Source organism: Xiphophorus maculatus, chromosome 8, assembly GCF_002775205.1.
Source record: "Xiphophorus maculatus strain JP 163 A chromosome 8, X_maculatus-5.0-male, whole genome shotgun sequence".
NCBI classification, from domain to species: domain Eukaryota; kingdom Metazoa; phylum Chordata; class Actinopteri; order Cyprinodontiformes; family Poeciliidae; genus Xiphophorus; species Xiphophorus maculatus.
This window is the reverse complement of record NC_036450.1, coordinates 19,079,347-19,101,012: the sequence shown is the minus strand read 5'-3', so window position 1 is coordinate 19,101,012 and position 21,666 is coordinate 19,079,347. Positions and strand designations below refer to the sequence as shown.

At 37.2% G+C, this 21,666-nt stretch overlaps 1 protein-coding gene across 7 annotated transcripts in view; it reads right to left on the bottom strand.

Annotated features, from left to right (window-relative positions):
• Positions 1-21,203, bottom strand: part of LOC102226128 (CDK5 regulatory subunit-associated protein 2) — a 36,250-nt gene extending 15,047 nt beyond the window's left edge. For 5 of the 7 annotated variants that reach the window (XM_023338718.1, XM_023338724.1, XM_023338720.1 and 2 more), the window contains exons 1-28: positions 21,026-21,203; positions 17,804-17,859; positions 15,203-15,264; positions 14,516-14,626; positions 13,828-13,904; positions 13,603-13,726; positions 13,239-13,417; positions 12,667-12,805; positions 11,981-12,034; positions 9,304-9,423; positions 9,093-9,212; positions 8,916-9,008; positions 8,156-8,374; positions 7,893-8,063; positions 7,677-7,787; positions 7,457-7,594; positions 7,191-7,370; positions 6,855-7,049; positions 6,420-6,500; positions 5,282-5,473; positions 5,005-5,134; positions 4,770-4,909; positions 4,556-4,672; positions 3,883-4,026; positions 3,690-3,802; positions 3,156-3,295; positions 1,112-1,249; positions 923-1,032 (exon numbers count right to left, since the gene is read on the bottom strand). In XM_023338718.1, coding sequence (XP_023194486.1) covers positions 923-1,032; positions 1,112-1,249; positions 3,156-3,295; positions 3,690-3,802; positions 3,883-4,026; positions 4,556-4,672; positions 4,770-4,909; positions 5,005-5,134; positions 5,282-5,473; positions 6,420-6,500; positions 6,855-7,049; positions 7,191-7,370; positions 7,457-7,594; positions 7,677-7,787; positions 7,893-8,063; positions 8,156-8,374; positions 8,916-9,008; positions 9,093-9,212; positions 9,304-9,423; positions 11,981-12,034; positions 12,667-12,805; positions 13,239-13,417; positions 13,603-13,726; positions 13,828-13,904; positions 14,516-14,626; positions 15,203-15,264; positions 17,804-17,859; positions 21,026-21,078 — 3,507 coding nt within the window. In that variant the 5' untranslated portion in view covers positions 21,079-21,203. Of the gene's footprint in view, positions 1-922; positions 1,033-1,111; positions 1,250-3,155; positions 3,296-3,689; positions 3,803-3,882; positions 4,027-4,555; positions 4,673-4,769; positions 4,910-5,004; positions 5,135-5,281; positions 5,474-6,419; positions 6,501-6,854; positions 7,050-7,190; positions 7,371-7,456; positions 7,595-7,676; positions 7,788-7,892; positions 8,064-8,155; positions 8,375-8,915; positions 9,009-9,092; positions 9,213-9,303; positions 9,424-11,980; positions 12,035-12,666; positions 12,806-13,238; positions 13,418-13,602; positions 13,727-13,827; positions 13,905-14,515; positions 14,627-15,202; positions 15,265-17,803; positions 17,860-20,239; positions 20,383-21,025 lie in introns of those variants that run through there. The other 2 variants (XM_023338722.1, XM_023338721.1) reach the window with 2 other exon arrangements.
• Positions 21,204-21,666: the final 463 nt, after the last annotated feature.

The following is a 21,666-nucleotide window of genomic DNA, read 5'->3' as shown; positions in this document are numbered from 1 at the left end:
TTTATGTTTGAAAAAAAAAGAAAAATAACAATCCGATCTAACCATTACATTTGTGTTATATCCTGCAGCATACACATCTTTCCCCAAGTGCAGTTATCTCTCCACAATACATGCTATTGACATATGCATTATATTTAACTACCGTAGTTTAGTAGACTTGGATTTAGGGTGTCTTTTGTGTATTTTAAGTTTTTCGCAATCAGTGCTAATAATCAATGTATCAATGTATTCCAAATGCACTTCACTTCCTAAAAAGTAGGCTCAACCAATCCATTTTATATTCAAGTCACATAGTTTGTGCTAATTAAGCAGCCACAGAATAATATACAGGGTTCATACACTTTTCCCACTGTAAAATTCAAACACTTTTGAAGGTAAGTTTTCAAACTTTTTCAGCGCCTCACTTTAGAGATAAAAACAATACAAATGAACTAAAGAAAGCTGCTTTAGTTCACTAATTTATATCATGCATTGCTGTCATTAATAATGTCTTGGTATAGTATTCTACAGCAGGAAGTAGGTAAACTAAAATCATAACAATATGGCGGATACAATGCATATATTTCACACCCGAATGTATACTCTTATTGTGAAGGGGAGAAGGTGAGGTGAGAAGACAACAACGGTTGTCCTACATTATACATTTTGGTTTTGATTATAGTTTTATTTTTAAAATCTTATGTTCTCAAAAGTTTCTCTTACACATACCTTATACACCTCACTGGTCTGAGAAAGTTACAAAAAAAATCTCAAAAGAAAAGTGTTCTCAGAACGTTTTCTGGCAATAAGCAAATAGAAGTAATTCGGGTAATTCTAACTGACCTAAAACAAATGAAATTTTGTCTGATTTAACTTCAGACAATGAGAAAAAAAAAAGTTTGTGATTTTTAAAAACATCTTTAAATATTTGGTATGAGCTCACCTTCCGCTGAAGCTCCTGAGGAGAAAGCTGAGGCAAGCTATCATCCGTCCCTTCTCCCACACAGATACTCATGTAAGAAGTCTGATCTCCAATGAAACTCAAGGTTTCACCTGAACACGAAAACCGGCATTTAAATCTCACAAGTAAAACGTTGGGAGAAATCATTACAGTGTGTACTTTCAGTCTTACCATCACTGGTTCCGCCAACTCCTCCTCCACGGTTCTGAATTGCTCCCAAGCGAGCCTGCAGGGACGCATTCCAGCGCTGGGCGTCCTCAAGCTGATGCCTCATGCTCTCCAGTTCCTTCGGATCAATGAGGTCCATACCTGAGCAGATCCACACGCAAGTTTATTTACAACTCCACTGCATTTCTATTTAGATTTTTAGTGAAGGTAACATTTCAAAAACAACCTGAAAGTGAAACATATTTTGAATCTTTATATTTAGAATAAATTTTAGTAAGCAGTTAAATGAAGCATTGAAATGTCATAGTTATTAAAATACTGAAATTCTGCATGCGGACTAGATCAGATGGGGATATTTTCTTGGAATAATTCACATTATTCCAATGGGGGGGGGAAATAAAATAAGATTTCTTTGATTTTTACAATAAATTAGTGGCAGAAATAAAAATAAATAAAACAAATGCTAACTCTATTAGTGATTATATTGCCATATTCTTATTTCAGACAAAAACGTCTAATTATAAACAACACCACAGATGACTATAAAAAGACAGCTTTTTAATTTTTAGCTGCATATAGATTATAATGATTATGTAACTAAAAGTTAAAGCAAAACGTCGTCTGAGCCAATTAGCCCGAGTCGTCTGTCCTGCAGTCTGAGAGAATATAAGCCACGGCTGCTTTACTTACGGCTGACCTATTTCTGCACCTGCTGCCCTGTAGATAGTACTGTGGGAGGAGCATGCACTTAATCTGCCCACTGACATGAGACACGCATGCATGCAGACACTTGAGCTATGATGTTTAGACAACAACCTCAGCTCTCAGAGAAGACTTAAATGAGGCTGTGTATTGAAGTCATGTTATATTTGAGTGAGTAATGGAAGTAGAGCTGAAACAATTAACTGGATTAATCGTGATGAACTGATTACTGAAATAATCAATTAATGTAGTAATTGATTAACCGTTAACTAGAGTATGCAAACTCTAATTTCACGGAAAACAGAGTAGTATTTAAGCCAAAACTGTTCAAAAATATATGTATTTTGCATTTACCATAAAAAAAAGCTATCCAATTATTGATCGGTTAATATAAAATTAATCAACAGATCAAGCAAAAAAAGTGTCGAGCAGAAAGTGCTGAGCTTTTCATGATGATTTTTCAGCTCGTTACATTCTTTAGTACAAATGATTAAGTGTTCACTAAAGGAATGCCGTTACTGTATTTCAAGCAATAAAACATTAACTTATTTAAAAAAGGAATCAATTTTTTTGTTTATTTGTGTCTTTTAATATATTTATAATACTGATTAAAAAAGGCTTTGATGAAAAATCTGCCAATTTTTTTTTATCCGAATAATTGTGAAAAAAAAAAATCAATAGGTTAATATTTGCAGCCTTACATGGAAGTGTGAACTCTGCATGCTATGAAACTTTCTGAATGAGAATTTATTCATTCTTTTTTGTTCAATTTCTAATTTCACCAGAAAAATATAACATACATATCAATCTTTCACTGAAGCTGTTGTATAATAATGTAACAACACAGAGTTAGAATGGTTAGATTAGTAAAGCAAAGCAGATGGAGAGGTAATGTGCACACAAACATTTGAAAGGAACAGTTCACCCCGACAGTGGAGCAGAGAAAACATAGAGCAACAGAAGCATTATTTTTATTTTATTTGTAATGGGTTTCAGGAGAACACATGTATTTAGTGACAGTGAAACAAGTTGCATTTCAGGTACAGACAAAGACATGCAGATGAAAAGATGATTGGGTACAAAGCAGCAGACAAACAGAGCAGACAGATGAGAGGAGGATAGAGCAGATGTGCATGAAGCATTAGCAAACAGGAGCCATAAGCTTTTCAGCCAGATTTGATTCATGTTGAGTCATGAATTAAAACACTGAACAAATATGACAGCCATTTTTGTATTTCCTAGTAGCCGAGTACACACTGACATTAAGCTGTTGTTTCCTATCGTTCCTTGTATTTTCTGTATTTAATTATCAAGATAATCTAGAGCCCAGTGTGTTTGACTGCACCTTCTCTGAGTTTGGCTCTCTGTATCTCTCTCTCCAAATCATCCCTGAGCTCCTCATTAGTTTTGACGCTGTCTTCTAGCTGCTGCCTGAGCAGCTGAACTGCTGTCAGTTCCAGCTGCAGAGCATGGAGACGCTGGCCACTGAAAAGCACAAGAGGATCAACAGAGTTAACACCCACACAAACAACCTAAATCAGTCACGAACGTAATCAAATTGTTGCTTTAATACATTGGTTTAATCTTAATCCCTTCATGTTTAGGTGGATTAAAAACAACCAGCTCTATAATAAACTTGCAGCACAATTTTTTTTCTTCATAGTCAATTTCTGATACATTTAACTGTTAAATTAATCACAAGCACAATTCAGATTGTATGGATTATAGAGTTTTAGGCCAGAACAAGAAATCGGTGCATCAACCCCCCCCAAAAATGTCATCATTATTTTCTTTATTCTTTATTTTTGAACATATTAAGTCACTTTTTATTATTTTGCTTATTAAAAGATATAAAGCAACTCATTCCACCTCTTCTTACCTATCCGGCTCCTTCACAGTCCTAACTAAACTGGAGTACAGCTGTTGTTCAGCTCTCAGGGCTTTATTTAGAGCATCATGCTCCTGCTGCAAGGCTGAACGATGGGGCAAAGCCTAAGGGCAAAAACAGGAACCAGCTTACTAGTGAGTAAAATGTTGCTAATCATTTGAAGATGAGGCAATTAAAGCTTTACGTCTTGCTGGCTGTCTCCTCCTATCATGGTTATTTCTCTCTGAGGCAATGCAGGTAGAGATCTATCCATGTTGGAGCCAATCAGATGGTCTTGAGTAGAATCATTCCGGCTGTCACTTCCCTGTCCAAGGCGTTGATGGAGAACCTGTTCAAAAACCAAAAAGGAACCATGATGCATGACTAAAGAACACAAAGCTTGAAGTTTATCTAAAAAAAAAAAACGTCCTTTAATCCCAGTAAGAACTTCTATCAACTCCAAAATGAAATACTATTGCAGACTTGTTCTGGCTTGTTTGCAAAATGAAAATACAAAAGTTCCCAATAATTTATGTTAGACTTTAAATATGGAACCTGCAAACACTCTGAGAAAATTTTGTAGGCTTGAACAAAAGACTGTAGGATTAAAGGAAGGGCAGATAAAAGGATTCAAGGACGGAAGGATTGGCAGATTAATGGAAGAAAGGGAGGCAGTAAAAAAAAGGTCCAAAGAAGGACACAAGGGAAAGTTAAAGGCAGATAAACTGATAAACAAACATATGGATGAATGTGAATCACATATATAAAAGCCAGAATAAAAACCGGCCTAACTGGAAAAAAATATATATATATTTATTTAGACTGTTAAATCTAAATAAAGCTCCATGTGGGATCCCTACCATGCTTTCAGTTCTTACATTAATAATCTCATCCTTGGTCTTCAGTGTAGCAGTGAGGGAATCGATGTTAGCAACTTGACCTTCACTGCGACCCTGGAGCTCAGACAGCAGTGACTGGAGATCAGCCAAAGAAATCTGGAAGTGAAAATAAACAACCAGAATAACCAATAAAGAAACTTCTGCTAACATTATCCCAACACTGGATGTGAAAATGTGCTTCCTGTTCACAGACCTTCAGTTCATTTTCCCTCTTCAGAGCTTTGTTCAGTGCTTCAGTTTTCTGAGCCAACTCCTTCTTCAGGACAACAACTGTTTTCTTGGAGACTGGAATGTTCTCCTGATTGTCCTCGGTGTTTCTTCTTGATAGGTCAGCTTCAAATGAGACAAAACAGAAACAAATGTAAGATCAATACAAAGACCAGGTTTAAACATCCAAAATGAAGATTTAAAGCAGACCCAAGTCTCACCTTCTCTCTCCTCAAGTTTCTCTTGCATGATCTGAATTGTTTGCCTGAGCTCCAACATGTGATCTCCGTCGACCTTCTGACTCATCTCTGCCAAGAACTTGTCCCTCTCCTGACCTCGCTGCAAAAGCTTCTGCAGAAGAACATTACAACACATAAAGATAATGTCTTACTTTTGTTTTAATGTAAGTAACCCAAAAAATTGTGTCGTTCATGTTTTGTGGACATTTCAAGTTGACAGCTTAACAGCAGTATGATTGTTGTCTCTAAGGGATCTTACGTCAATGAGGCTGTCTTTCTCCACAAGCAGGGTTCTTAGTTCTGCCGTCTCTAAATAACTCTCTTGGGTTGTTGACGAGCTTTTCCTCTCAGCTTTGGCAAGCTCCTGTTGCTTCTCAGCCAACTGCTTCCTCAGTTCCTGAATCTCCTGAGCACGCTCAGACAGCATGCGGTTAAAGTGCTCTGCAGACTCCTTAGGAGAGAAAACAGCAAATAAACGCAATCCGTAGGTTAGACTTGTTTTTCCCACCACTCCATAAACAAGTCTTTTCTATTATTCTTCACTACATTTCAATGCTAAAGTATTGTTTTTATAGCTAATCTTTTGTAAGAAAAAGAAAAAGGTTGACTAGACAAAACATCGGAAGGTTGGAAGGACAGATAGATGAGAGAATGAATGGATGCATATTAAACAAAGAACTGATAGCCAGATAGAAGACTTTTTAGACAATGGGATCCAACTAATGTCTGGAAATCCAAACGTTTTTGGACTCTAATTTACTTCTTTCAAAACATAAATACCTGGAAAATAATTTCTCAGAGGTCAACGTCTCGCATTCAATAGCATCTCTCCTTTGTGGCTAAACACGCACAATCACTAAGAGCCACAGTGCAGCACAAGGAGACCAAATTCAGTTCTTCAAACTATGTACTAACAAAAGGAAAAGTTTTGGCTGCCAAACTCTGGTTGAGTTGACACAATTACCCTCCAACATCTACAGGGTAAGAAGTAGATCATGTTCAGTAAAACACCATTCCTGTATGCAAATTATTACTTTTAACAAAAAAATGGAAGTGACAGGTAACAGGTTAAGACGCCTAATAATTTAATTTAATGCACATAGAAACACATTTTAGTCAGATGTGCAAAATTAATCAAGATAAATAAAAATGGAATGACATGCCTGCTGTGTTTTTTTAACACAAATAATATCTGAAAATACAAATAAAATTGTCTAAATCTGAACTACATATGGCATTCTCCCGGTGCTACCTATAATTCAGTCAAAAAATATTTTGGAGAGTGAATGAGAGCAATTCTGTAATATCTGTAAAAACCCAGTCCTTATAACTCGCCTGATTTCTCCCTGCAACAAATATCTTTTCCTCAGCAAGTCAGAATCTCTCCTTAGGCCTACCTGAGAAAACCCTGCATCATCATCACCATCATCACTGCTGCTGGCCTCCGGTCTATTACATCCTTCCTGATTTTGATCTTTCTATTGTGACAATAAAGATTTCTTTTAAATATGTGGAAAACAACAATGAGTATAACTTCTGTACAGAAGTGAAAGAGTGCTGGGTTTATTCCTGGCATTAACTAACTAGCAATGGATCTAAAATAGATATCATCTTGTTAACTAGCTTAATAACATTTACTGGAATATATTATCTAGTCATCATTTAGTTAATATTATCTGCATGAAGCAGCATTACTCAACTTATACAGTTTGGAAGAAAACTGCAATTACTTTTGTCTTTTGGCTCAGGTTAGTTGCTGAACATGGCACACAAAAAAGGTGGGAGGGGACATGTCCCATGCCTACCCCCACCAGTTACACCCATGCACTGACCTTAAGAAGCTGGTCCTTGCTGTTAATTGTAGCCAATAGTCCCTCCACAGCGCTCTCATTGTCATCTATTAGTCTTTCTCTGGCTTTCACAGCCTCAGACAGCATTGCTTCTGTGACCTTTAACCTCTGGCCCCTCTGCTCGGCCAGGTCCTGAGCCTGACTCTGTGAGTGGTTCAGAACGCTCTTTGCCATTTCCTAAGGAAAGTGACAGATTTAGAGACAATGCGTTACGACTTCCAGACCAGGCTGAAACTAGATAGCTGTGACGACAACTGAAAGCTGAAATCTCCATTGCTGAACGTGGATCAAAGAAGAAAAGTAATTTGGTAAACTAACTTCCATATCTTTAGTCTTCCCCTCTAAGGAGAGTTGTAGCTGGTGGATGATGGCATCTTTCTCCCTCAGTGATCTGTTCAGATTATCTTCTACATCTTGCTTAGCTCTCTGCAGGTTCTTCAGAGTGTTGGCAAGATGTTGCAGCTCCACATCTTTCTCCTTGATAAGACTGTCAAAGTTCTGCAAGAATAAAAGAAATTGCTATACATCAAGCACATTCATGTTAAGATTTTTACAGTAAAAAAAAAAGATTAAAAGCTACTTACATTGATGGTTTCCTCATTATGAGTGAGCAGGTTAGTGAGCCGTTCCAAGTCCCGTTCCTTTTCTCTGAGCAGCAGCTGCAGCTGGTGGATCTCATTGTCTTTCTCCTCAATGGCAGCAAATTTGTCATCCAGAGCTTGCTGTGGGAGAGCAAACAAAGAAAATGTCAAAAATCTAATTATTGTCTGTCTGGTGAGCAGATAACATTAAAGGCATCCCAACCTCCAGGGCGCTCTCATTTTCTTTTAGCCTTTGCCGCAGCTTGGTAAGCATGCCGTCATTACTCCCGGGGCTTTTGCTTTGCTCCAAGTCTCTGACCATGTTTATGTAATCCTGATAAACAAGAGTTAAACATACGTATATTTCAGTGTTCCAAAGGAGATTTAAAAAAAAAAAAAGAAAATCAAAGAGATCTTTTGGTTAAACAGATTGTGTCACCTGTAGCTGCTGCTCTTTATCAGCCAGTGTGGTTGTGAGCCTCTGGATGGTGACTTCATGGCTGTGCAGCTTTCTTTGGGTTTGTTCCAGCATCTCCTGGTACTGCTGTTCCAGAGCACTTTCCCGTTCTTTCATCTCACCGTTCACTTTTTTCAGCTGATTGGTGAGATCCTGGGAGAAGAAAATAATCACATGAAAAACGTTTAGATTTTTTTGGGGGGAGGAAAAATGTAAAGACAGTAAATGCCTTTATACTACTTTACGTTTAGGGCTTTGTCTCCTTTCTTTTTCTGTTGCTGCATGTCTTCTAGTTCCACCTCAAGTTGGTCTTTTGACTGCTGCAAATCAGCAAGTTCTTGTTCTTTCCTATCCAAGGCACGCTGTAGTTTTTGGGCTTCAAGCACCTTGGTGTGATGCTCCCCTTGGAGTTGGGCCAACTCAGTTTGTTTTTCCATTAACAGGCTTTGATGCTCCTCTACTCCCTGAATACAATTTTTAAAAAGTAAAATTTAAGATTGCTTCTTTTTTTTTACCAATACAGAGATGCACTAAAAAATCAACTTCTGATGTGAATTGGCTGATTTTGGAAGATGTATGCTTAGATTACTCATCCTGTGAGAAAGCGTGAGAGAGAGAACAATAGAAAACAGGAAGGCTGAATGTTTTATGCTTTAAGCCCTTCAACCTCTTTCTGTTATGGAACAGGATGAGGTGTAAATGCCACAGTTACCACTAAATTAAGAGACTAAAACAGTTAAAAATGTCCACTATTATTAGTTTAAAAATAATAGTAAAGCCTTGTTCCATGGCGACTGCTCTCTGATATATGTATAGGTCAAACTAAATCTATATAAGCTGATCAAACCTGTACTAAATTGTTTTTCAAAAACACTTCAATCTGACCAAAGTATCTTAAGAAACTTGTGAATATACAGATCTAGAGGGAAGAGTGAAACCTCCATTGTAAAGTAGTGTGAAGAATCGATGCCTTAGCTTCTATAACATACAGTAGGAACAACATGCCTGGTATTTCTGCAGTTGGGCTTTATGTGCAGCCTCTCTGGCCTTGGCCAAAGCATCATCCCTGTCCTCAATCTCCTGACAAAGTTCCTCAATCTGAAAAAATAAACAAATTCATTTTAAGAGCATGGCATGACTAAACAGTGATATAACAGTTTTGGTTCTTAAATATATCTTAACCTCTTTTTCCTTTTCTCTGAGGACCTGGGTAAGCCCTTGGATGGTTTTATCTCTCTTCAGAGCGTTTTTCTTCTCTGTGTCAAGCTCATTCTCCTTCTCCTCCAACGTCACAGACAGGGTCTATCCACAACAGACAGCAAATAATGTTATATAACATATTTCACATTCAGTTATTTAGGGAACATGTAACAGAATGTAATGCCTCTTGCACCTTGTTGTGATTTTGTGAATCCTCGAGTGTTTTTGTCATGTTTTCATTGGCGCTTTTTACCCGGTTGACCTCTTCAGTCAGCATTTTATTGATGGACTCCAATCGATTTATATCACTCTTCTAAATAATATCAAAAGACACACACACAAAGAGAGAATAAAAATCAAATGAAAGAAGTTATTGTAAAGCATTCGTCACTTCACTTAAAAAGGCACAGATCAATCTAGACACCATTACTGACATTATCTACCTTTACTTTGACAGGGGCATATTGATCATTAAATTCCTCAGTAAGATCTTGCAGAGACTTCCATTCTGCCTCTCTGTTTCTTAGTTTGGCTCGAGTAATGGCAGCACCAGTGTTTAACCTCTTCAGCACGGGAATACGACTGCCTGAGGGGGAAGACACTTGGTGCTTAGAGATGCAGCGCAGGAGCTGGATTAGGTCTGAGATTACAGATGGCTGACTTGAGGACCTGTGGAGCATTGCTTTTGGCTGAACTTTTCTTCTTGGGCCACTGTTGGTACCATGCCCAGAAAGCTTTGAGTCCCAAAGTTTTCGCTTGTGCGGACGATCTGCAGGCTGGTCAGAGGAGAAGTCTCTGTTGAGAGACTGTAGAGAAGTGGAGTGACTTTTGAATCCTTGCCTAGACAGCGTTCCCTTGCGCTGCACCAGATCAAGGTACATGCTCTGTGAGCGGTGACGTGTGCCACTCAGTCCGATATTCTTCATGCATCCATCTAGCCCAGCGCCTGATCCCAGTCTGCTGCTCCGAAGCCCAGAGCGACCAGGCAGCGCTCCTTTACCGACAATTCTATCCAGACTCACACACCTTCTCATGCGATTCTCCCCATCAACGCTCCCATGTTCCCTGAAAAGCAGTCCTTCGTGGAGTGGCTGACACATGGTGTCCACATCGGGACTGCCGATCTCAGAGGACCTGAGGGGAGTCCTTGAGCGGGCGCTTCCCCTAGAACTACTCACAGGATTGTTTCTGTTGTAGATATAGACAATGCACTGGATCAGGTGTTCCTTCTCCGTCAAGAATTTCTGAATCTTATTGTTGTGCTCATCTTGCAACTGGTTGATATTAATATCACACTGAATAACCTTCTCCAGCTGGAACACACATTTTCCACAGAGGAACTCTCCACGACCATCACGGACCACCTCCCGACCCAACACGTGGGACAGGATGACCTGCAGCTTCCTCTTCCCCGATGAACTAAATATCCAGCGGCACTGGCTTCCCACCAGACGGACACCACATATACGACACGGGTCCTTCATGGAGCCTTGTATTTTCGACAATCACCCGCTTCGGTTAAGTCCAGAAGACCTACGTCTGCCACATCAAGTGTCCCGTGACTTAATGGCTATCATCCTAACAGCTACAGTCCAGCCATGTTGCATTTTCTTTCTCTCCATCAGCGAGCACGCATAGCGGAGAATGACCGAGTGCAAAGCACAATAAGCCCTAAGCCTTAATAATCCCTGCCTCCGCCTCTCTTTTACTCTCCCTCACGTATTCAGTCAGATCAAATCCTCTGAGGCTCCTGTAGTAATCTGTGGTGCAGCCAGGACACTTCAAAAGTACCTGTGCACGTCAAAAGTGTTCAATCAATAAAATCATTCTTTGTAGGGATGGGCATTTATTGTTTATCATTTATCGTGATAAATTTGTTATAAGATTTTGATTTATTGCTGTCACAATAAATTCCAATTAATGATGGTTAAAAATCCCGTAAACTATCCTTATTGTCAGAATTATTTTTTTCCCCACAGTTTGTTCAATGAGAGTATCAATGAATATCAATTAATTTTAAAATATGATTAAATGCAGTTACTGTGTGCACTTTAGTGGTATAAATTACACTTCTTTATGTGACTTGTGTCAGAAAAAAGCATATTACAAATGGGCATGTTTTTCAAGAGTAGCATTTGTGTTTGTGGGGCTATGATTGCTGTGCCGTGCAAAGAGTTACCTGAAAAATGAGGAATAAATAATTCTTATCATCACTTTTATCATTATCACAACATAACCACAAAATATTGTGATAAAGCTTTAAGTCCATATCGACCCAATCCTAACAGAAACCAAGACATTAAAAATATTTATACAAAGTAAATCTGTACATGCATCAGGCTGTTATTTAATGTTTTGGGCTCCATATGTTTCAGTTTATTCCCCCCCCCCACACACACACAGTTAAGCGTCAGCCTCCCTCTACTGATAATAACAAGCTTAAGTGTAACCAGTAGTAACACACTGAAACCCCAAATTTACTATAAAGAAAGTCTCATGTCCCTCATTATTAAAGCTGAGGGGAAAAAATACAAAGGAGGCACACACTAGTAGACAAAAGCAAGACATAAATCCAGCAACTAAATGTTTCCAGAGAGCCACAACAACAGCAAACCTTTGTTCCTTAGAACACTGGCTACTGGCACTTACAATCTATATATTTGAATGATCTTGCATGCTTTTCACAGTTAAGATTTTTATTGTGATTTGGGTATCTTGACCAAAACACATTAAAGGTGTGATTTAACAAAGAAGGCGAAACATTTGAGAAAAATCACAGCAAATTGTCCAATAGGAACCACTGTCACTGTGCCAAAAAAATTTAAACATTTTTTTAAAAGAGTTTCTAGAAATATCTAAAAACCTCCAACCTGTTGGTCTGGCTGCACTTTGTCTTTCTCTCTTTGAAGATCATCCCTCAGGTCCTGGAAAAGAGACACCCAAGAGTCCTTTATAAACCCAAGAGTCCTTTTAATGTTGCTAATATAGACATTGGAAAACAAACTCCCCATCACTCTCCTTATAGCCATTATATAAAAAAAACTAAATATATCCTTGTTACTTCTCAGGATTTTAAAAGGTAAAGCATCAGGTGCAGCTGCTCAAAAGCATTAGTGATTAACTGATAATCAGCAAATGTGTCCACCCTCCTGCCCAGCTGGAAAAACAGCAGTGACCTTAGAAAATCAACTGTTGCTGCCCATCAATATGTGAAAGGTTAGAAGACCATTTCCAAACAATTTGAAGTCCACAATTCTACTGTAAGAAAGATTATTTACAAGCAGAATGTTTATACAATAAATACGTAGGGAAAGTGGAGGGTCCAGCAAATTTGCCACTTGGTTAGACAGTGATCATAACAGCACAATCAGGATATGACTAAATGTTTTTTATGAAAGATGCTAGGGGAAAAAAACTTTTTCTTGCAGAAATTCTACAACCACTACGTTTTCTCCATGTCTGTATCATAACAACCTTTGAGTTGTTAAATTTCAGATGACGTGACAGAAAGAGATTTAGAAAAATACTAATCTGTATGAGAAATTTTAATTCACACCTTAAGCTGCTGGTCCTTTTCTACAATAAGCTCAGAGAGTTGCTTGGTTGACTGTGGGTCTGTCTGTGAGTCTCCACTGTTCTTCTGTTGGATCAAAGCCTCCTGGTTCTTTACGGTGATCTTGAGCTGCTTGACTTCACTGAAATTAGTAAAAAAAACACAGTTTATGTATTAATTGTTCTGAACATGTTCAACTTTCATTTACTTCTCAGGTCAAATGGGATGTTTTTCCCATTTGACTGCTAGATTTATTTCTAAATGAGCAAATATTTCTGTATCTATTATTGATAGTGTTACACCTTCAAATGAATATGCTGTTCTTAAATGACAATGTACTTTCTGCTTAGAACATTGACACAATTACAGTGATAATTTCATGTTAAAGACATTTTAAACTTTTTGATCAGTATAAGGGCTCCTGGCTCTGATTGGATGTTTCAGACCAAGATTACAGATACAGATTATCTGTCTCATACTGACATGACATGGTGATAGTTTTAAAAATTATGTAAAAATTAACTTTTTTTAAAATAAAAGTTACATACTCTAGTTTTAATCTTATTCTTTCTTACTTGTCACTCTTCTGTAGAGCTTGCTGTAAATCCTGTACTGTTCTGGGGAGAGAAGATGGGGGATGGATGTCTGTTGAAGCAACAGTCTGAAGTTGCTTCTCCATGTTTATATTCTTAAGCTTCTCCTCTTCAGCAATGGCAGCCATCCTCCCAACCTCTTCTTCTGCTGCCTGTAAATTCTGCAAATAAGGAAAAAGATGCTGTTTTTTATGCTACTGTACCTTTCCAGAACTAATTAGGTTTACTAGCAAAACTAATGTTGATCTAGTAAAAATAATTAAAAATAAGAGAACTGGACACATTGTTTATATTGTATATGACAAGTATTACATGATCTTTATCTTTTAAATTATTTTGGACTCACCTGTTCTAGTTCTGCTATCCTTTTGCTGAATGCATCTCTTAATGCGCCCATCTCCCTATGAGCTTGCTCTCTCACTCGCTGGGGTTCTCCTGATTCTCGACCAGCTAGACTTTCCAACGCTTTACTAAAATGAACGTTCACAGGTTACCTCAGGTTAATTAGCACATCCATATTTAATAGTAGAAAATTTACTGCCAGTCGACATGAGTTTTCTGAAATACGTACGATGCAGACACAAGCAGCTCCTGTTTCTCAGCTAGCTCTCTCTTCATCGACTCCAATTCCACCTTAAGCTCTATGTTCTACAAAGAGTTATAACTTTATAAAGAGCAAATTCAAACAAACAAAAAAATAATAATTCAAAGTTGAGATGCACCAATCAATCTACCGGACATCAGAACCTTTTCTTTTGATTAGCTTTGATCGGTGGGTCAAACACTGAAAATTCTGATTATTTTCTCTTGTTCATAACTAAGAACTCCCACTATTTTCAGTCAGTGAATTCCTCAACAAGATACAGTTTAGGAATTAATGCTTTGACATAGACCCTGGAATAATATTTAATTTCTTTAGGATTAAAAACTAACATCACTATGAAGGAAAGTTCAGCACATTTTTGTTTTATAATTCTTAAAAAAAATAAGAATAAGTTAAAGTTTAAAATTGGCAGGTCAGATCACACCAAAAACCTGGAAACTGTAAGGGCCAGGAAAAGCCTGATTGGTGCAAGTAACGAGGCCAAGGACAGAAAGGCTTTAAGATCCCATTAGATAACCTTAGGACATTTAATCTAGATTATCTTTTGATCTGTTCCTCCAAACTTTTTCAACTTTAGTTGGAGGCACGAAACACGGCACTGATAGAATTGCGTAAATACCACGGCAGGATGCATTTGATACAAAATAAATAATACCGTTTTGAAAATGTCTTCAGTGGAGTCATCACATTTCTGCTGCATTCGCTCCTCCATGAAGTAAATGCGAAGCTTCAGATTAAAGTTCTCTTTCTTCAGAGCTGTGATTTGCTGTTAAACATAAAGGTATTTGATCAAATCCTGTTATACATAAAATGCATTTAAGACATCTACGCAGCAACAAGTCAAATCTTTGAAACAATATTTGTGAAAAAGAGTATTTACACAAATGCATAAAAGGGGCATGTGTGGTTATTTTCAAAGGAAGGGAGGCTTGTACGTGTTTAGCAGACTGTGCATCATTGTGCTGGAGGGTCAGAGCAGCATACATCTGGTAAGTGGGGGTTGGGTGCACTGCTGAAGCCTCGAATCGTGCAGCCAGTCTGAAGCATGAGTCCAGAACCTGAACATGCATTCCTTTCAAATGCTGAAATGCAGAGTTTAGCCCACCTCAACCCTCATCCTCCTACACACACGCTCCATCTTCCAAATGTCCATAAATGGAGTGTCTTGGTTTAAAGGAAATAGTGGATCAAGTTTATAACTTGCTTATTTAAAGCGGTGGGTTAAAGCGTTAACTTTAACTATCAACAGGCTTCTATTACTATTACTTCATTACAGCGCAATGAATCATAAGCAATTGTCTATATGCAAGAAAGAAAGCGTAAAGCTGATACATTTACTCACATTCTCATAGTCCTTCATGGTGAGAGCTTTGACGGGGGACATCTTTTCAGGAAAGGACGGAGCTGAAGAACAGCAAACAGCTCATTTATCACCACATTAAGGTAAAACTTCAGAACACAATTTATAACACAGTAGAAACCATCGAGGTTAAATTAAAAGCTAAACATTCACCTTCCTTTATTTCAGAGAGAAGGAAAGCAAAAGAGAAAGAAGTTTCTGTTTTTTTTTTTTTAAGTACAGAGATACAGGAGGAGAAACAGCTTCTAAGGGCTTCCCTGTTTGAGCCAACTGAAGCAGTGACCAGCTGATCATGTAACCGTACAACAACAAAACATTTCCCAACTCTAACTCTTAACTCACGATTCGCTCCTGCTCAACAGGAACAGGCAATGAATGTGTATCACACAGACTCTTACTTGCATTTTTACAAAATACATACAAACATTAAATTTTAAAACTTAAAACTTTTGAAATAATAAAAAATATATTTTAGTATTAAATTATTCTCTTCAGAAGGGTTAGTATGAGTAAGATATTTTACCAAGTAAGCATTATGTTGATTTTCACATTGAAATGTACCCAACAGACATGGTTAACATACAAATAATTAAAGTAAATTCGTCAAATGGTCATTAATAGGTTCCTTAGATTCCCATTTTTTCATTTGTTGTATTTAATGCTTCTCCAGATTTAGTCTACAGTTTTTATTACATTCTCAACTTCTGAGTGCAAGACATTTGCCTTGAGTTTCACAAACAATGAAACAAGCCTAAGCTGAAGTAGACTTACATTTTGTTAATATAGTAAAGGGGGATATTTCACCATTGTTGTTGTTTTTCTGGGTTCTGGCCTTACTTAGATCAGTTCTACTTGAAAATCTATAACACGGTCTATTTCTGGATTATTCAACAATTAATATACATGAGTGAAATTTTTTCTTTGGGTCCTCTGTCTAACTTAAAAACAAAAAAAAGCATGATCAATGCATTAGGACATACAGTATATCCAAGTTCTACTTGGCAAATTAATGGTAAATGATGTCCTTTAAATATTTTTAGACTTATCTAACGCTTTGACAAGTGCTAAGTTTGAACGCAAACTTGTTTTATAATCACTTCCTTCATAGATCTTCAGACTTCAAAAAGGGATAGAATCAAATTCTGTGCTTTTCAAGGCTGCCTAAGAGATCCATTTTTTCTGTTTTAGGCGTCTTCACTAATGTGAAATACCATAAACATTTAGTCATTCTTGACATGTAACATTTTGCAGACTTATTTCCAGACGATTTTATGGCAGGTCAATGCTTTGATGTAATCTCTAACTCGAGAACCTCTTGGCACCACTCAGAACCACTTTTGTCAAGTGTTAAAGCTAATTGCTGCCTACAACACCAAGGAAGGCTATTACAGAACATCAAAGAAACTGCAGCTTGCAATGTTCAACTTTCTGCAAAATACTGAAGATGCAGTAAAAGGAGGGGTAACTTACTAAAATATAACAAAAAGAACAACTAAGTAAATAAAGGAAGCATTAGCTAAATAAATGCAATTCTCCTTCATTAGTGCTTTAGAACCTAAGTCCTACAAAATTACTGATGTTGATTATTGAGACAAAAAGAAACAGTCCATCTTAGTTTAGCACTTGATTTTACAGGCAGTGTCAAAATGGAGAAGTGCATTTTTAGGTACACTAAACAGAAAATAATATGTTTGGTGCACAATACTTCAACCACAGCCACTAAAAACAGATTTACACGAGACAATCAAAAGGAACAAGTGGAGAAGCCAAACAAGCTTTTAAACTTAATTACTAAACGGATGTTTAAGTAATGAAAATGTAAATGATAAAACAACAGCTTATCATGCTCATCTTCATGCTTTTGTTCATTTTAGCAATGAAAGAGAAAACAGCAGAAATCAGTTACCATCACCACATCTGTTTCTAATAAACTGAATCAAATCTGCAACAAGAGAATAAAAGAATAGCTAAAATGTATTCTTTTAGGAAAGCAAACAATTCACTAGCAATCTGTGAAAGTATATCTATTGAGTGCAAACTATGGAAGGGTTTGCTTAAAATAACAGAAACTACAATTTCAGTTTATTTAAGATGATCCCACATAATCACTTAGGCTAACAAATACAAATAAAGATTTCTAATTAGAGGTTTATTTGAGATAAAGGTTTAAAATTAAAATGATGAGTTGACGCAAGTGTGCCAAAATCTTTATACGACCCCGTTTCTGTCTCTTCTAAAAAACACATCGATCAAAAAACTAAATTAATATAAAATACCAGATTTTTCTGTGTCTATTTACATAAAGTGAAAATAACTTGACAAAAACAGCTCCATATATTGATGACCTATAGTTTTTAATTTATTTGCATGCAATAGTCAGATAACTACTGGCATACAGCAAACAAAGAGGTGAGTATATAATTTGAAAGGTGTTTGCTCATCAACATTAACTTGTTCACTCCTCGTTAAGGCTTTGGGAGATAAAATTGTGGGAGGGCATGCCAATTTTGCAGCAGAATTAATGAGTACACATGAGAATCACACACCTGGGCAAAAAAAGAAACAAAGGAAGCTTTGCCGTACCTGTCATGTTGTCTGAAGAAAACTCTCCTGCATTTATGGAGTCTGGGAGCTGGCAGCTGGAAACAAACATTCATTTGTTAATCGTGCAGCGTTCTGTTGTGACGCAAGTATAATTTAGCAGTTTTACTCTTATCTCTCCCTGAAATTCTGTTGATATAAGAAAGGAAGAAGCATCAAAAAATATCAAATGAAGCTCTGCTCTCGATATACATCATGTGAGAAACAGGGACACATGTTGTTTATGTATTGCTCATACTGGCTAGTTCCACTGAGCCCTAAGGATGCTCCATAAATAGCTTCAGAATGAATCCGCTTCATTTCCATTCACTCTGGTATTGAGTCTTTTCTCTGCATGTGTGCTGCTGTTTTTCTTTATGTATGATCCAAGAGCTGGACTTTGACTGCTAGGACTAAAATGTTTAACCCAAATGGTTTACTTTGATTTTTTTTTTAATTACCCAAACTCTGTTTAGGTTTATGCAAACAGTGTGTTGGTTAAGGTGCAAGAAAAGGCATGTCTTTAATGAAAGGTCCCTTCAAAGACATAAAAACAAGAATTGTGTGTAAGTGACATCATGTGCCAGAGGCAGCCAAGCTCTTGTGTTCACACAGGGAGGAGACAAAAACAAAATAGAAGTTGGAAGGAGCTTTCATTTGCTACACAAGCAGAGTACTGTGGCCCAGAATCAGCAAAGCATCACACAGTAAAGAGACAGTGGTGTTTCTAACTCAGAACAAAGCACAAAGCAACACACATCTGGACAGCAACAAACAAGTATGCCTGTATCCATCACTTCCACATGTATCATAGCTGATTTGTAAAAAAAATATTTTCTAAGGCAGGAGAAGGAGCTTTATATAAAAACAAAAGACCTAAGTGGTTCCAATTGTATGTTCCACATCCTGTGCTTTGACCTTCATATCTAATAATACAAAGCCCTGAAAATCTTCCTCCCACTGCTTTACATTACACATACTTCAGTTTCTAAATGAAAGACGTACCAGCAAGACAAATAATTATTGATTTAAAACTTATGGCAAAATGTAATTGAAGAAAGACTCTATTTTCATAATTACAGAGTCAGATGTTTACAGTGTCTTGCCAAAGTATTCTTGACCTTTTCCACATGTTGTCACCTAATAGCCACAAACGTCAATTAATTTTATTGGGATTTTGTGAAATAGAACAACACTAAGTATTGCATAATTGCAAAGTGGAGGGAAAATGAAACATAATTTTCTAAATGTTTTACAAATAAAAAACTGAAAAGTGCTATATGGATAAGTATTTAATTCCCATTTGCTCTGAAAGCCATTTAGGGAGCCAGCACATAAAAAGGGGCTTTACAGAAAACTAACACTACACTCTGCCCTGAATGCACCATGGTGGTATCAGCATCATACACTGGGATAACCAGCAACAGGGAAACTGGTTAGCACTGCTTCATACTGACCAATTGGGGGTGAATACACGTGCACATCACATTTTTATCTGTATAAAACTATAAAATGATGGGGAACAAAACATTACACTGATTATAATTTATATATTTGCTATGTTTGTTTTTGTTGTCTATCAGCTGCATACATCCAATATGATGTATGCAGCTGCCTTTCTTGGCCACTCTTGTGAAAGAAGTCTTGATCTCTCTCTACAACTGTGTTATCTGGTTAAATAAAAGCTCAATAAAATAAAATAATTGATGTAATGTGAGAATGTGATAACGATCATAATACTTCCCAGTGTAATGCAATATTCCTAAAAAACACTGAACGCCATTAACTCTGTGAGGACAATCATTGCATCACTGAGGTTTCACATGCCAAGCAGCCTCTTCCTGTGTAAATGAAGAGTCAACACAGTACAGTGACAGCAGCGGTAGCAGAGAAATTACTGTTAAACATATTCAACATAACAAAAACGGCCTTTATTGAAACTAAAACATAAAAGAGGACACAGTGATTGCTCCGTGTTTTGTCAGTAACCCCTCCAATGGAAACAATGCAATTTTCTGTAAACAATGACTTCCTCTTTTTCTCACTTTGTTCAGCTGCAGATGTCAAACATAACAGCAACTAAGCACACATAATTTTGAACAATCTTATTTTAAAAAAAAACTCCACCCATTACACGAGCCATCAGAACAAAGTTCATATTTTCAACAAAACTGAAACAGCAACATGAATCAGGTTTCAGAATTAGCCAATAAGTAACTCACACCACACATATCAGCTAACATCTTAAATTACGGAGGCAAGCTTACCACCTGCATGACCGCTTTTCCACAGCACAGCTGGACTGTGTCAGTTTAAGGTAAAGCAACCATCGGCACAAGTGTAAACAAAACAGCACATATATAACTAGTTTCACAGCGGAACAGGAAAGCTATGAACTAGCTAATTCAACAAGCGCTGTAAAAATGTACGTTTACCTACCGCAATCACAATCTTCGGTTAGGGAAAGCACGAGTGGGGAAAAAAAAAACCAAACTGAAAATAAATTCAGCATAATAATTACCCCTCTTGCACAAAGCAAAGAGGGAGACGACGCTGCTACAGTCGAAGCACATTGGCTCATAATTTCCGCTATAATACTCCCAGAATGACAGCTCAAATGCCGCCCTACCATCACAGTCATATCACAGCATCATCCAATCAGATTGATATGACATCTCTTTTTTTTAAAAAAAACACTGTTTACATCTACAGGCATCATTGTCTAGTCCTTATACGATTTGCTTAATTGATCTATTGGAAATAACAATTTTATAACACAAGCTAGGTAAAAATACAGATCGATTATTTACTGTCAAACTATCAAGTGATGGGACTATTCATTCCCAATGCGACCCTAACTACTTAATAGCATAAGTTACTAACTAACAATGTTTTAGTTGGCCTTAAACGGTTTTCGACGTTAACATATCCTAAAAAGCTTCTCCATTATGACGTGAAAAGTTCATGTAAGACTTAAAATAAAACAATACCACTAAGATGCAATACTAACGCCTAAAAAGGCAATTTACATATGTTAATATACAAAAAACAATTTAATTTAATAACTCGCAACATGAAAGTCAATATGGTATAATAAGTATTGACTAAGTGGAAGCAAATAGAGCGTTAGATGACATAGTTTATAATATGACTTAGCTTCAACATACAACGGTCTGACATGCTAGCTAGCAGCAGCCCGCTAGCTTTCCTTGTTTTAGTTTTTACCTTCCGTTGACATCAACGGGGAGGGTCACGTCGTCGCCAACAACAGAATCCATTATAGCCGTAAACTTATAAATTGTTTTTACCAACAAAACAGGGCATTTTACCGCCCAGACAGGCCGTAAACCTCGAAAAGCAGATAAGAATTCAAAATAGTTCAGGCTACCGCCATTACGATATGGTAAACGTCACCATTGTGCACGTTGAAAACTGATGATGCGTTTGGGTGTTGTAGGAATTTTGAAAACTACCTGAAAGAAGTCTTGTTTGGACAATTTCAGAAGGCAAGCAGAGCGACTTACATTTGCAACAACACAAGGGACGCTATAAATGTTCGATTCTCCACAACATATTTGCATCTAGACATACGTATGTGGGTAATTATTTTATGCAACAATGAAAACTGAAAATTTCAAACAGCTGAGAAGGGAGCATTGAGAAGGGTTTATACAGGCAAAAAGCGATTGGTCAAAGCAAGCACTCAAGGGAGGACCGTAAGACTCAAAAATATCACTGCTGTCATTTTTAAATAATTTGTTCCAGGCGAAGTCCACCCACATGGGCACGTCACTATCTCTGATAAAATGAAAACATTACTTAAAAACAAGAATAAGGCTTATGAGTCCTACTTGTCTTGAAATTAT